At 36.7% G+C, this 14,213-nt stretch overlaps 1 protein-coding gene across 1 annotated transcript in view; it reads right to left on the reverse strand.

The window, feature by feature from the left end:
* cspg4 (chondroitin sulfate proteoglycan 4) overlaps nucleotides 1-14,213 on the reverse strand; it is a 54,843-nt gene that overhangs the window by 5,148 nt on the left and 35,482 nt on the right. The window contains exons 4-9 of the mRNA XM_058767814.1: nucleotides 12,344-12,811; nucleotides 4,665-4,841; nucleotides 2,521-2,719; nucleotides 1,304-1,435; nucleotides 887-1,047; nucleotides 237-420 (exon numbers count right to left, since the gene is read on the reverse strand). Of these exons, the coding sequence (XP_058623797.1) occupies nucleotides 237-420; nucleotides 887-1,047; nucleotides 1,304-1,435; nucleotides 2,521-2,719; nucleotides 4,665-4,841; nucleotides 12,344-12,811 (1,321 nt within the window). The remainder of the gene's footprint in view (nucleotides 1-236; nucleotides 421-886; nucleotides 1,048-1,303; nucleotides 1,436-2,520; nucleotides 2,720-4,664; nucleotides 4,842-12,343; nucleotides 12,812-14,213) is intronic.

Consider the following 14,213-nt stretch of genomic DNA (forward strand, 5'->3'; position numbering starts at 1 on the left):
TTGGTGGTCTTTGATTAGGTTTTGAGCTAAACTCTGCAGTGCAAGACCAGATACTTGGCATTCAAGTTCCAACCACATTGAGTAACAATGCTCATGCAGAAAATACAAGTTTGAATGTGGCCTGCATTGTGTCCTGTTCCCACCACATTTGCCTATTATTATCAGTCTTCTGTTTATTTTTGTATCAATTGACAGAGAGCACCTACTCCAAAAAATTACATTTAATTGGTAGCTACCTTTGTTCTTCCAGAGCTGAGATGACACATTTTGATTGGCTGCGTAGTATGACACAGTGACTGGCAGGCTGTGACGCAGCTCTGTTGCTGGGGGCGATGTGAGGGCCAGCTCAACAGAATCTTTCAGGACCCAGAAGGGCTCAGCCGGCATCTGATGCTCATAATACACGGCACCTGCATCCAACTGAACACACAAGACAAATCAAAAACCCTTTTATAACTGGCCACAGCCTATAACACTGTTCATAAAACAGATCAAATGGTCAGATGTTGAAGCATCAGACAGCAAATAGGGAAAATAGTTTGAATTCTAAACTTGAAATACTTGCAGATTTCATAAGTTTACATTCAACAGGCAAAATCCTGAATGTAATGAGAGAATAGTGCTGCCCTCTACTGGCCACTAATAATATCTGCACATATGCTGCTCTCTTGTGGCCAGAGATGGCATTACAATGGAAGAGGCTTTAGTGACAACACATTTTAAGGGTTTTTATACAATGTCAAAACAAAAGAATTATTCTGTAAAATAGTACTAATACCAATACTATTACTTCTACTACCGCTAATAAAATATAAACCTTTCGATAATGTAGCTGCACGTGGTTTCCTCTGCAAGTATAATTTCACAAATATACAATATTATTTACCTCAGTCTGTGTGAATCTAGTGATCTCCTCAAACTGTCCACGCTGGTTAGGTTTGATTATTCGTCCCAAGCGAGGAGGTTTCACTAGTGAGTATGTGATTTCATCACCGTCTTCACTTGTTATGGCCCGCAAAATATCTCCACTGATCACCTGCCTGGTGCCTGACAAGCATCACCAAACAAATCATATCACTCCACCGATTTCTTCATGAAAACACATTTTAGCAGCTTTCATTCAGCTATAATTGATATAATTGATTTACAAGGCTGTTCCAGATAAGATTACGGACTGTTCATGATGAGGAAAATGAAAATTTTAAGATTTATGAACAATTTCTCTCTGGGCCAATAAAGATCTTTCATTTGGCCCAGAGAAAGACAGGGATTTGGATTTAAGCCCTGGACGTGTGGAGCCCACCTGGGAAGACCATGAGTTCTCCCTTCGTTTCCATGGAGATGGTGAGCTGTCTTGCCTTGACAGCGAAGTGGTGGAGAGGTGAAGTGTGTTCTCCATCAGTCACAGTGAAGCTGAACCCACCAGACTCTGAGCCTGAGACCAGACACAAGCACATCATATTCACTACATCATGTTATACTCTTAAAACAAGGGTTCTTCAATGGTTCCTTGCAGCACATTACATTTATCAAAGTAAAAGTTCTTTGAGGGAACTTATCTAAAAATTAGCTATACATTTGCTAAAGCGTTTAGAGCGGGCAATAGTGAGTTGCTATGTGGTTGCAAAGTGTTCACAGTAGTTTTAGTGTGTTGCAAAGTTTTCCAAGTTGGTTTAGCGTGTTGCTATTGTTCAAATAGATTTTTTGCATGCTCTATATGATTTCTAAGGTGTTCTGAGTTGTTTTAATGTGTTTTTTTGGGGAGTTTAGCATGCTACTATTATATGATTGCTGAGGTGCTCTGTTTATTGCTGTTTTTAGCATGTTGCTATGCATTCGCTAATATGTTCTGAGTGTGCTGTAGCATGTTGCCATGCAGGTGCTAAACTGTTCCAAATAGTTTATTTATTTATCTTTTTTTGCATGCTGCTACTCTATATGATTGCTAAGTTGTTCTGAGTCGTTTGTAACATGTTGCTATGTGCTAAGGTGTTTTTATCATGTTGCTACTGAATATGACTGCTGTGTTGTTTTTTATGAGGTGCTCAGAACAGTTTTTTGCATGCTGCTACTCTATATGATTGCTAAGTTGTTCTGAGTTGTTTTAACATGTTACTATGCATTTGCTAATGTGGTGAGAGTGGGTTTTGGCATGTTGCTAAAGGTGTTCAGAACAGTTTTTTAGATGCTGCTACTCTATTGCTGAGGTGTCCTGAGGTATTTTAAGTTGTTTTTAGCTTGTTGCTATATGGTTGCTAAGGCATTTTTATTGGGTTTTACTATGATGTTTTGGGAGGTTTTTATTACATTGCTGTGGTGTTCTGAGTGGCTGGGCCTTGAAAGTGGCTTTTAACACGATTCCATGTGGTTGCTAGGCTGTTCTATATGATTGCCACGCCCCAAATCTCTTTTCTGGTCCCTCATCAGGTGGCCTACTGTTTTTTTCTTTAGTAGCCAATATTTTATTCTGCTTTTAAAGGTTTTAAAGGACTCGATTCAAAGAAACTGATGTCAACCCACCCTGATGAATGAATAAAACCTCTCCATTATTAATCTGAGCCTGGGTGAAACTGTCCACCCTGTCATCCGGGGACACTTTAAAGGCAACGATCCCATTGCTGGGCATCTCTAAAGCATACACCAGCTCCTCTGGAGGGGTGTCAAGATCTTCACTGCTCAGCATATTGGCTGTGATTACAGACTCCTCGCCGGCTAGAAGCTGGAAGGAGAGAGCAGACACACAAACAAAGAGAGATAAACAAACCGATAAACAAGATGGAACAACTAAACTGTTGTTTTCAGAGGTGTCTAACTGTCTGGAGTCGTTGGGATGTGAAAGAGGCAGTTATGTCTCCTTTGATGCTGCTCTAATGGATGTGTAATGGACAAGTTGCTGAAAGACATTCTTAAACGATGAAATTCAGCTGGGAGAGTGCAGGGCTGCCGTGTGAGCGCCACACATCAACACGCATTTAACTGTTCCTGAACACTTTCACTGCCTCCATCTACCGCTCTCCTGAGAGACCGAGGGAAAAAACTGGAATTGAGTACATGGCGTAGTGCCCTGGAACAGAAAGGTCTACAAACTCATTATCATTTAGTAATCTAGTTTCCACATAACGTGACCTTCAAGATTTAAGTGCATGTAAAATCATCTCCTTTCCTCCTGCCAGTGCTATTTAATGGGGGGCAATGCAGTGTCATTACCAGGGCAAATATTAGTCATAGCAGATAGCTCTCTGTACTGCCCCCTGGTGACTGTTCAAAGACCTTTACATCACTTCCTGTGTAGTATATGCATGGGCATCCACTAGATGGTAGCACTAGACCAGAGTACAGCATACTCAATACAAATCTCCCAAATTGGGCTGGAAATTGCTGTTTCTTCATACTCAATATTTAATAGATGTAACATGGATCAGAGGCTGCATGGCAAATCAAATCCCAGCATGCCGTGCCGAGGCCTGCTTTGATGGGAAACTGCAATCTCTCTCTGATTAGACTGGTGTGTCTCTATAGTGTCTCTACATTAGAGCACAGGGAGCCCAGAACTGATATATTACTCTGTATGTGTGTGTGTTTGAGTAATTGAGTGATTGTGTTTGTGTGGATGAATCTCACAAAAGTTTCATGTTTCGTGCCATAATCAAAAGGAAAACCACATGAAATTGTAAAATGAAGCCATTTTGGGAACAGTGCGATTTTTGGCGCTGGGACAATAATTGCAACAAAATGCAAAACAGAGCTCATCCACATTACTGTAATGTGAAAATTACGATTTCTTATTATACCATAGTAGTATTTGTTGTACTGAATTTAATTTACCCAATTTTAATTCCAATAAAGACATTTTTTTGGCCACATTGCAGTCATTAGAATTATTTATTTATTTTTTTTGCATTATGCAGTTAATTCTATTCATATCACAATAATACAATAATATAATATAAAATATACATAACTATAATTTCTGCATATTACTGTATAAATGTATAATTGTTTAATTTTTTCTGGCTATATATATGTATATACACACACACACACTTAATTATTATATATAATTATTAATAAATAATAAATAAATAAATAAATAAATGTTATAATTATTACATATTTCAATCTATTTTTCCCCTTTTGATTTTAGGTGAAATATGAATCAGGCACTTTCTAGTGAAATCACCTAATTATAAGTGTGTGTTAAATACTGTGCTGGTAAAACTTGTGTTTACAATTTTGGAAAGAGCAGGCCTGAATTTTCGACTTTCTCTGTTATTATCATCAGTAACCATCGAAAATTGAGGTGTTCCTGGATTAAAGCATGTCTGATACAGAGACAGACAGACAGAGAGAAGGCACGCGCGCGAGAGAAGGGGAACTATCCGCATGTGGAAAAACACACATATCATTATTTCACATTTTGCGGGAGTCGAGCGGCGTCTCTGATTGGTCGGCTTTCCCTCCAGCCCAGAAGCCGAATTCTTGCCACCGTCATGGTTTTCCAAAAATATGAGTTTCCACGGCGACCAGAAACCACAGACAACATCGAGCAAGCACTGAATGACACTCTGTGTTCCAGCGGAGGGAGTCGCTCTGAATTTTCCGACTACGTCTCTGTTCTAGAAGCTTCATTAATGTTTAAAACAGGGAAAATGGTCTCGGTGTACCTCCATTCCGGTGTTGCGTTGGAGGCGGGGCGGCTCGTCGTTCACCGGGAGGATGGTGATGCCGATGGTCTGGGACACACTCCGTCGGGTGATGTGAAAAGCGGTCGCCGTGAAGGTGAAACTGTCCTCTGTGGTCTCGCTGCTGTCGTGGAAGTAGTACACCTGTCCCTGTTGTACCTGAGGAAACACAACATACGCAACAGACATCAAAAATACAGTCACACACACACCCCTAATCCCTTTTCTGACCATTAGGGCATTTTTGGTTTTACAGCGGCTTTATTTTGTCATTTTTTCAAGTGACAGTAAAAACATCCTTTTAAAATTCTGTAGATGCAGTTTCCCTCCAAAAAGATGAAATAAATAAACAAAAACTACCATGGGAACCATAGTTCCTGTTTTCAGGATTGTTTCATGTTGCTAATCAGAATCTTCCTGTATTTTTTGGCACTTGTTATTTATAGTATAACCCTCATGTAGTGTAGAGGGTTTTCTTTTTCCTAAAAATGCTAGTCGATGCTAGTTAAAACCTAACAATTTACAAAGGATTTTTGTATTTGTTGCCCCCCTACATCTTCTTGTAAAAAGCTTCCAAAAAAAAATTACTCATAAATTTCTTGTTATGCTATATTTTTTACCAGATATCGGATTCAATCTTTTTATCAGCTTGTTTTCTTTCAATTGGCACAGGTTTTGTATTTGTTTTTGGAACTGACTGATCACCTTACTGATCTTAGCTTATGCACCTCAGTTTTTGAGCAAATATTGCCATACTTATCCACAAATAATGTTTTTTTGTTTTTTTTCACTCAAAAACTGAGGTGCCTAAGTTCAGATCAATGAGGCCTATGATCAATCATTTCTAAAAAGAAATACAAAACCTGTCCTAATTAAAAGAAAACAAGTTCACAAAAAGGCAGAATCCTATATTTGTTAACACAGCATAATGAGAGATTTACAAGCAATTTTTTTTAAAAAGGCTGGTGATTTTTGACCCAGAACACCAAATTAGATAAAAGATTTTCAGCACAGCACAACGAATAGTAATGAAAATAATGGAGGAAGCTTATCCCAAAAATGCATTTGAATCGCAGTAACCATGAAAAATATCACAAGTCGGACTCAAATGTATGTCTGAACATGTGCCACATCTCCAACCTTTTTTTATTTATAAGATTAACGTGGTTGTGAATAGTGAAGCTGTTTTTCCAAACAAGCCATTTCTCAATCCGTTTCATTACATAATTAAATATACATCTGTCACACTGAAACTTAATGTGGGTGGTCAGATGCACTTTTTAAACAAAGTGCAGATTTAGTCAAACAAACATAATGCAAACTCTAGGAAGCCCCACAGCTGCGAGCGCGCGTCATGTGAAACTGAAGTATGTTAGTGTGTCCGGCGCAGGAGGCCAGACGTCTGCCGTTTGTCATATGCTATACAGATTTTAACAGGCTCCAGATGATCAGATCATTGCACACAGTACAAACTACATAGTACAAACGACCACAAGTCCTCACATTTTCTTCAGACAACATAAAAATCTAATCAGCATTTAATTTAGGCTTATTTTCATTAGTACGAGCACCAAACTCCAAGAGCTAAGCCCAAGCTTATGCTAACAGAATTTTTAGCAGAGAAAAGCTGTGCTTCACCTCTTTCTGACATTGTTTAAGTCTGCATATTCTCACATTTGTCAGGAAATCGATAACTTATGGCGTATGTTTATGGAAGATGCCATTTGGAATCGAGGTGAAATGTTTTATGTAAGAATCTTAGTTTATTTTTGGCCTTCTTAACATTTTTATTTATAAGAGGCATTTAAAGAAGACAGAGGACAGGCAACCATGGGAAGAATATGACAAGCTGGATTCAAATCCTATTAAGCATGCAAGCAATACAAACTGCAAAACATTTTTATTAAAATGTTGTAAAAACAAGATACATTTCTATTACATTGGTCACAGATGTCAACATGGACAGGTTTGTGACATACAGTACCGTCCTCAAAAACATTAATAATGCTGATATTAATCAAATATATAAAGGGATAGTTCACCTAAAAATGAAATTTCGGTCAGTATTAACTCTCTTGTCGTTCTAAACCTGTATGATTATTTTTTTTGCAGTGGAACTTAAAAGATATGTTATAACCAAACATTTCTGGTTTCCATTGACCATTATTGAAGAAAACCCTGGACCACAAAACCAGTCTTAAGTCGCTGGGGTATATTTGTAGCAATAGCCAAAAATACATTGAATGGGTCAAAATTATCGATTTTTCTTTTATGCCAAAAATCATTAGGATATTAAGTAAAGATCATGTTCCATGAAGATATTTTGTAAATTACTTGCAGTAAATGTATAAAAACTTCATTTTTTATTAGTAATATGCATTGCTAAGAACTTCATTTGGACAACTTTAAAGGCGATTTTCTCAATATTTTTATTTTTTTGCACCCTCAGATTCCAGATTTTCAAATAGTTGTATCTCAGCCAAATATTGTCCGATCCTAACAAACCATACATCAATGGAAAGCTTATTTATTCAGATTTCATATGATGTATAAAGCTCAATTTTGGAAAATGTACACTTAAGACTGGTTTTGTCGTCCAGGGTCACATATAATCAATGGGAACCAAAACTTTGGTTACCAACATTCAATGTTCAACTTAGAAATATCTTCTTTTAAGTTCCACAAAAGAAATAAAGTGACAGGTTTGGGACAACATGAGGGTGAGTAAATGATTTCCATTTCATTTTTGGGTGATTATCCCATTGATAATGTTAATACGAGTTTGATTTACTACAATAAACAACTTTGGCACTTGTTGTCCAATGTAAAATCAAAGTCCGAAGGAAAACGCCAAAGCTGTTTCACATTATTCTGCTGTTGTTTAGTCTGCATTTGTTATGAAATTGATAACTGCTGGTGACTATCTACATAAAATGTCAATTTTTGTAGCAGAGGAGAAATGTATTCCAGATTGTTTTGTCGTGACATGCTAATATCCGTTCTCTCTCTTTCTTTTTGAAGCCGTGAGCTGTTTTGAGATGTTTTCATCTCAGTGCGTTGTGAATGTTTGCTACTATGCTGCAATGTAAGCTATCATTACAATCTGTCCCCTGGTGTGGCAGCGGTGACCGGCAGTATACAAACCGACCGCTGACTCCGCAACACAGAATAAAGAAACGCCACATTCAGCTCAGTAATGAGCATGACGCATACGTCTTTAATTTAGGAACAATTCCGCCTTGGTTCCTTTCCTGTGCAGTAGTTTCTCTCCATATGGAACATATTAGTTGTGTTTCAGAAAGCATTGCATAACCAAAGAAAGGAAACGTAGCACAGGACAGCGAGAGCCAGAGCAGTTAAGACGTCGTGTATTAAGATGTAGTGTGGAGCGGCTGCACACAATGAAGTTATTCTGACAGCTGGACTAAAGCCACCACAAGACATTGATTCTGAACTTCAAATTCAATCTGTCCTCCATCTGTGATCTCTCTCTCTTTCATCCTTCCCTTCTCTGTCTGATCTGAGAGCTGTGTTCATTGCATAAGATATCTGTCAATCTAACACCCCTCATGTCCTGCTGCGTCAATCGCTGAAGGGAATATTCAGTGTTATTTTCAACTTCAGACCTTCAAAATGTCAACGTCGCTGTTTTCAATAACACCAGCATATGTGACCTGCTTTGTCATTTTGAGTCGCTTAGTTTTTGACAGAAAAAAGTCTCAGCTTTCAATTCAAATGAAAATTCTATTTAAATATTACAATTGTACATTCATACTCCAAACCATTGTTGAGATTTAATATTTGAAATATTGTCAATCAGAAAACAGTATTTTGAAAAAATGACCTCTAAAAAATTCAAAAATTATTATTTTTTTTACAGAATAACTGACAAAATTAGCAGATTTAATCAAATATAATATAACACAATACATCATAATATAATATAACATAACATAATAAAATAATTTAATAATAATAATATATTTGAGCAGTTAAACATGATGTTAGCTATGTACACTGCAAAAAAAAAATAAATAAAAAATAAATAAATAAATAAATATATATATATATATATATATATATATATATATATATATATATATATATATATATATATATATAAATTACTTACTGGGTATTTGTCTTGTTTTCCAGTAAATTATTTAAAATTATTTAAAATTAAGTGAGTTTATACCTAAAACTAAAAAAAAAATAAAAATAAATAAAAAATCTGTCAATGAGACCAGAAAAGATCAACTTAATTCAAAGGGAAAACAAGTTTATTTTTCCAAGTCTATTGGCAGAAATCTGTTCTTATTTTAAGCATTAAATCACTCAACTGTGATATTTCTTTCAGAAAAAGACCTTATATATAGTGTCATTTTGCTTCTCAAGTAAATCCAGCTCAATTTAAGAATGTTTAGAGACTTAAGAATGTTGAGAGATGTTTATAGAGATGAAAAACAAGACTAACAAATTAAGCAAGAATTTTTTTTGATGGTTTATTGATGTTTAAAAGTTTTATTGATGTTCTGTGAAGATTTTCCTGCTGTAAATTGTTGCGAAGATGCTAATCTCTCATGCACTACATTAAAAGAGTAACATTTTTAACATCACAATATCACACTATTTGACAACTGAGACTTTGCAATGCTGTTTTGGTAACAGAAATTGAGCCTGAAGTTGAAAATAACCTGTGAAGTTCATCTGTTCTGGCTGAATCGCTCCTGAGTTAACCTGATCTCTGTTCTCAATGTTGCACGCCTGGCGGCGCAGTGTTAATGCTTTATTTGTGGGATATATGGGCTAGTTTATTCTGGCCTGTGGCGGCAGGGAAGCGCAAGTCAGAATTTCCATCAAGTTGGAACGGCAGTCGTAAGAGCAATGTCTAACCGCTCTCAAACAACAGCATACTCATTCCACCGCCAGTCTTTCCCTGTTCATTCTTTCCACTAGAAAACCTCTGGGTCATTCTGCTAGATATCATAATGCAAAGCAGTTTTGGGGGGCCTGCTGGAAACAAAGAGAGCTTAGATAAGTCTTAAAAGACAGTGAGAGAAAGAGAAATTGTTTCTTTGAGCCTCTAAAACACAGCGAGCATCAGACAGGCGTGATCAAGGTCCGCCTCAATAGCTGTTATTCTGTGAACGGCTTGTAATTAAGATGCAGAAAATGCTATTTTATGCCTGACTGTTCCTCAATGATATGGCAAAATGCTACGCAGGGATCCTGGTAGTCTCTGAGAAACCATTACACGAGGCTGTTCGCCCTTTTAATTAAAGCCAATGACAGCTCCTCTGGTTCCAGCGCAGCTCTTTTATCGTGAGAAGAATTAACTCTCATTGCAGGCACAAAGTACAAACAAACAAAACAAACAAGCCTGTAATTACGACATCATTAGTTGTTCCCACTGTTTCCTCTACAAATGAGAACAGTTTACCCAAAAAAGAAAAATTCTGTCATCATCTGCTCACCCTCATGTCGTGACTTTCTTCCTCCTGTGAAACTCACAGCCATTTCCAAGCTGCTCGATCGAACAATGAAAGCATATTGTGACCAGTGGCTGTCAAGCTCCAAAAAGGACAGATAAGCACCATAAAACTTGTTTTTACGACTCAGAAACAACATTTCAAGTTTTCTGAAGTCACATGATAGCTTTACATGAGGAACAGAGCACAGTTTCAGTCATTTATTGATGCTCTCCACTGCAGTTCTTAAATCTCATTTGCATATTTTAGTTGCATCAATATAGCATTATGAGTAATGTGGACTGCTGTTATGGAGATTTTATGTCCTTTCTGGACATTCAGACCTCCTGGACACAATATGAAGTAATTGTATAGTAAAAATCAGTGTGAAGATTGTGCAAAATATCTCATCTTGTGTTCCACAGAAGAAAGTTAGAGAATGAGTAAATTATTACAGGATTTTTAATTTCATGTCAGTGTTGTGATTCTTAACTAAAACTAAAAGAAACCATAACTATTAAAAAAAAAAATTTCAGTAATTAAAAAAATACAAAAAATAAATCTAAACATTCAATGGAAACAATCTATATCCTCTGATGCTCATAAGGACTGACAAACATGTTTCTGAGGTTACTCCTCCCATCCCCACAGCTAATATTCATGGCCACACCTCTGATGCCCATTTAAGGGTTGGTGAACATGTTTTTTTTTAAGATGGCTACTCCTCTTCCCAAGCTTTACAACCATGACCACGCCTCTGAAGTCCTTATTAGGGTTGATGAATGTTTCCGAGGTGAAATGAGAATTAGAAATGTTGCTTTTGCAACTAACTGAAATAAATATTTATGTAAAATGACTAAAACTGAAATAAAAATAAAGCTATATATAATATAAATATATACAGCGGGTAAAATAAGTATTGAACACGTCACCATTTTTCTCAGTAAATATATTTCTAAAGGTGCTGTTGACATGAAATTTTCACCAGATGTCGGTAACAACCCAAGTAATCCATACATACAAAGAAAGCAAAACAAATAAGTTCAGAAATTAATTTCTGTGTAATAAAGTGGAATGACAAGGCATGGAAAGCCAAGACACCAACTGAAATCTATCAGTAATTAGAAAGCAATCCTGCCCCTTGTCAGTGGAATTAATATTAGTTGGTTCAGTCCCAACTGATGGCCTATAAAAAGGTGTCTCATGTATTTCTATACTTCTGGATGTTTCAGTGAGCACTGTTGGGGCCATAATCCGGAAGTGGAAAGCTTCATTTCACCATAAACCGGCAATGACTTGCTCCTCGCAAGATTTCTGACAAATGAGTAAAAATAATTATCAGAAGAGTTGTCCAAGAGCCAAGGACCACTTGTGGAGAGCTTCAGAAAAAGACCTGGAATTAGCATGTATAATTGTTTCAAAGAAAACAAGTAATGGACTCAACCGCTGTGGCCTGTATACACGCTCACCATGCAAGACTCCACTGCTGAAGAAAAAGCATGTTGAAGCTCGTTTAAAGTTTGCTGCACAACATTTAGATAAGCCTGTGAAATACTGGGAGAATATAGTCTGGTCAGATGAGACCAGGCAATCACCTGACTTGAATCCAATAGAATATTTATGGAAAGATCTAAAGATCAGAGTTCATAGAAGAGGCCCATGGAATCTTCAAGATTTGAAGACTGTTTGTGTGGAAGAATGGGCCAAAATCACACCGGAGCAATGCATACGACTAGTTACTCCATACAGGAGGCGTCTTGAAGCTGTCATTACCAACAAAGGCTTTTGTACGAAGTATTAAATCAATTTCAGTAAGCGTGTTCAATACTTTTTCCCTGGGTCATTCCATTTTATTACACAGAACTTAATTTCTGAACTTATTTGTATTGTTTTCTTTGTATGTATGGATTACTTGGGTTGTTACCGACACCTGGTGAAAATTTCATGTCAACAGCACCTTTAGAAATATATTTAATGAGAAAAATGGTGACGTGTTCAATACTTATTTTGCCCGCTGTAAATATATAAAAACAAAAACTAATAAAAGTGACAAAAGCAAATAATAAAATGACTAAAACTTAAATGAAAGTGAAAACTGAACATAAAAATAAAAGCTAATTTAAAATATTAATATAATAAATGACTAATTGTATATAAATAATAGTAAAATGTTGTGTATTTGTTGGCACTCACATCCTCCCAGGTGAAGATGAGAAGTCCATCTTCTTTATCCAGATACTTAATATCTCCATGCTGAGGTGTTTTCTCCATGATAAACTCGATGTTCGTGGAACGGTAGAAGTGGTGTGTGATATTCAGAACCTCTTGGGTCAGTGCCACAGATCCACCCTCCCTCACAGTGAGGTTGACCACCTGGATGGGTATGATGCGTGGAACAATGACCACCTGCACCAGTAGATCTTCTATGGTGGTGAAGCCATTGCTGACATCGACGGTGAAGTGGTCCTGGCCCTGAAGGGAAGCGGAGACGTAAAAGATTCTGCCCAGGTTTATGTCCTCTTGTGTGAAGGATTGAACGTAGTCCAGCACGGGTGACGCTGTACTGTCCGAGCCGTTGTTGAGTTTGACCACATGACCCAGCCGTGGAAAGTCTTTAAAAGAGTACACCATCTCTTTGGGCAGGATGTCTTTTTGCATCACCTAAGAGGATGGCAAGAAGACCTTCAAACGAGTGCAGTAAGAACCTGGAAAAACTGCTTTCAAATACTGCATATGCCTATGGACAGCCAGGTACCAGCTATCTTTTAATAATAATTACCTTCAGAACATGCAGAATATTTCTTTCACAATGTACTCTTTCACTATAGTATTTAAGAAAAGTTAACCTAAAAATGAAAAGCCTCACTGTCATGTCATTCCAAATTCAAACTGTTGAAGAATTTGTATTTGCATACATTTAAATATTACGTTTGATATCTATAATGTTAGGACATGAACTTATTTTGACATGCCATTTTTGAATGGAAATGACATTCAAGAAAGAAAGTTATATGGGTACTACATGAAGATGAGTAAAGGCATTTTATTGTTGGCTGAACTATCCCTTCAATTTTAATCTTTAATCTTTACATAGTTTAAAAGTACATACATTTTTTTGACCTATTAAATGGCCCTGAATGGTACATTATAGAAACCTTGAGCTGTTATCATAAATTAAATTATGCCAAATCCCCTATTTAGCATGTGATAAATCTCAGAAATACTTGGAGGAAAAAGTAGCACAAAACGTAAATCAATGTCAGGCATCACAAATGTCCTAATGAATCTGAGCAGAGGCTGTTTCCTCTACTGCAACACTTGGGTAATTACTGAAAGTACACTCAGTGGAGCGTCAGTAATAGCAGAACCACTGCAGAGTTTCAGCTACATTTGAAACATTTTCTTTCTTCTAAAACACACAGTTTGTAACTAAATGCGACACAGCTCCTGGATAGATTTATGAGACCAGTTTTCAGGGATTTTGGGAGCAGTGCTCTTGCGGTTCTGGAACCTTCCACAACTGTAATACAACAGCTGTTGAACACAAATTATCATTAAGGACTGTTGGAAGTCTTTGTAAACTGATATTAATATTTCTGCTATATGTGAGGTGTTTAAAGCACTGGCTTTCTGCCTTTGGATAACAACTTATGACTTGACATGAAATAACACTCTCATGGCCTCTTTCCTAAAACACAAGTTGAAGAAAACCTTTTTTTGTGTGCGTGTGTGTAAATTGTTGCACTTGATTTGGTAACAATTGTCTTTTTTTTTTTTTTTTGTGACACAAATTAATAAAATTTTGGCATTAAGCGAAAAAATCAGTTCAGAACTGTTGTTGTTTAAACCCAATTCACTACAGTACAATAATTATATCTGAGCAGCAGCTTTCAATTTTATGTTTGAACCACAAATGGCAATAGAGAGTTCTGTGCATGTACAAGAATGGTTTTTACAAACAATTTACACACGTTTAAGCATAAACAATTTTTCAAAATATGTACTTAAAACAAGAAAAAACATGCCATAAATGCCAACAGAATGTCAAAATTCATTAATATTT

The sequence above is a fragment of the Onychostoma macrolepis genome, chromosome 25 (assembly GCF_012432095.1).
Source record: "Onychostoma macrolepis isolate SWU-2019 chromosome 25, ASM1243209v1, whole genome shotgun sequence".
In the NCBI taxonomy this organism is placed as follows: domain Eukaryota; kingdom Metazoa; phylum Chordata; class Actinopteri; order Cypriniformes; family Cyprinidae; genus Onychostoma; species Onychostoma macrolepis.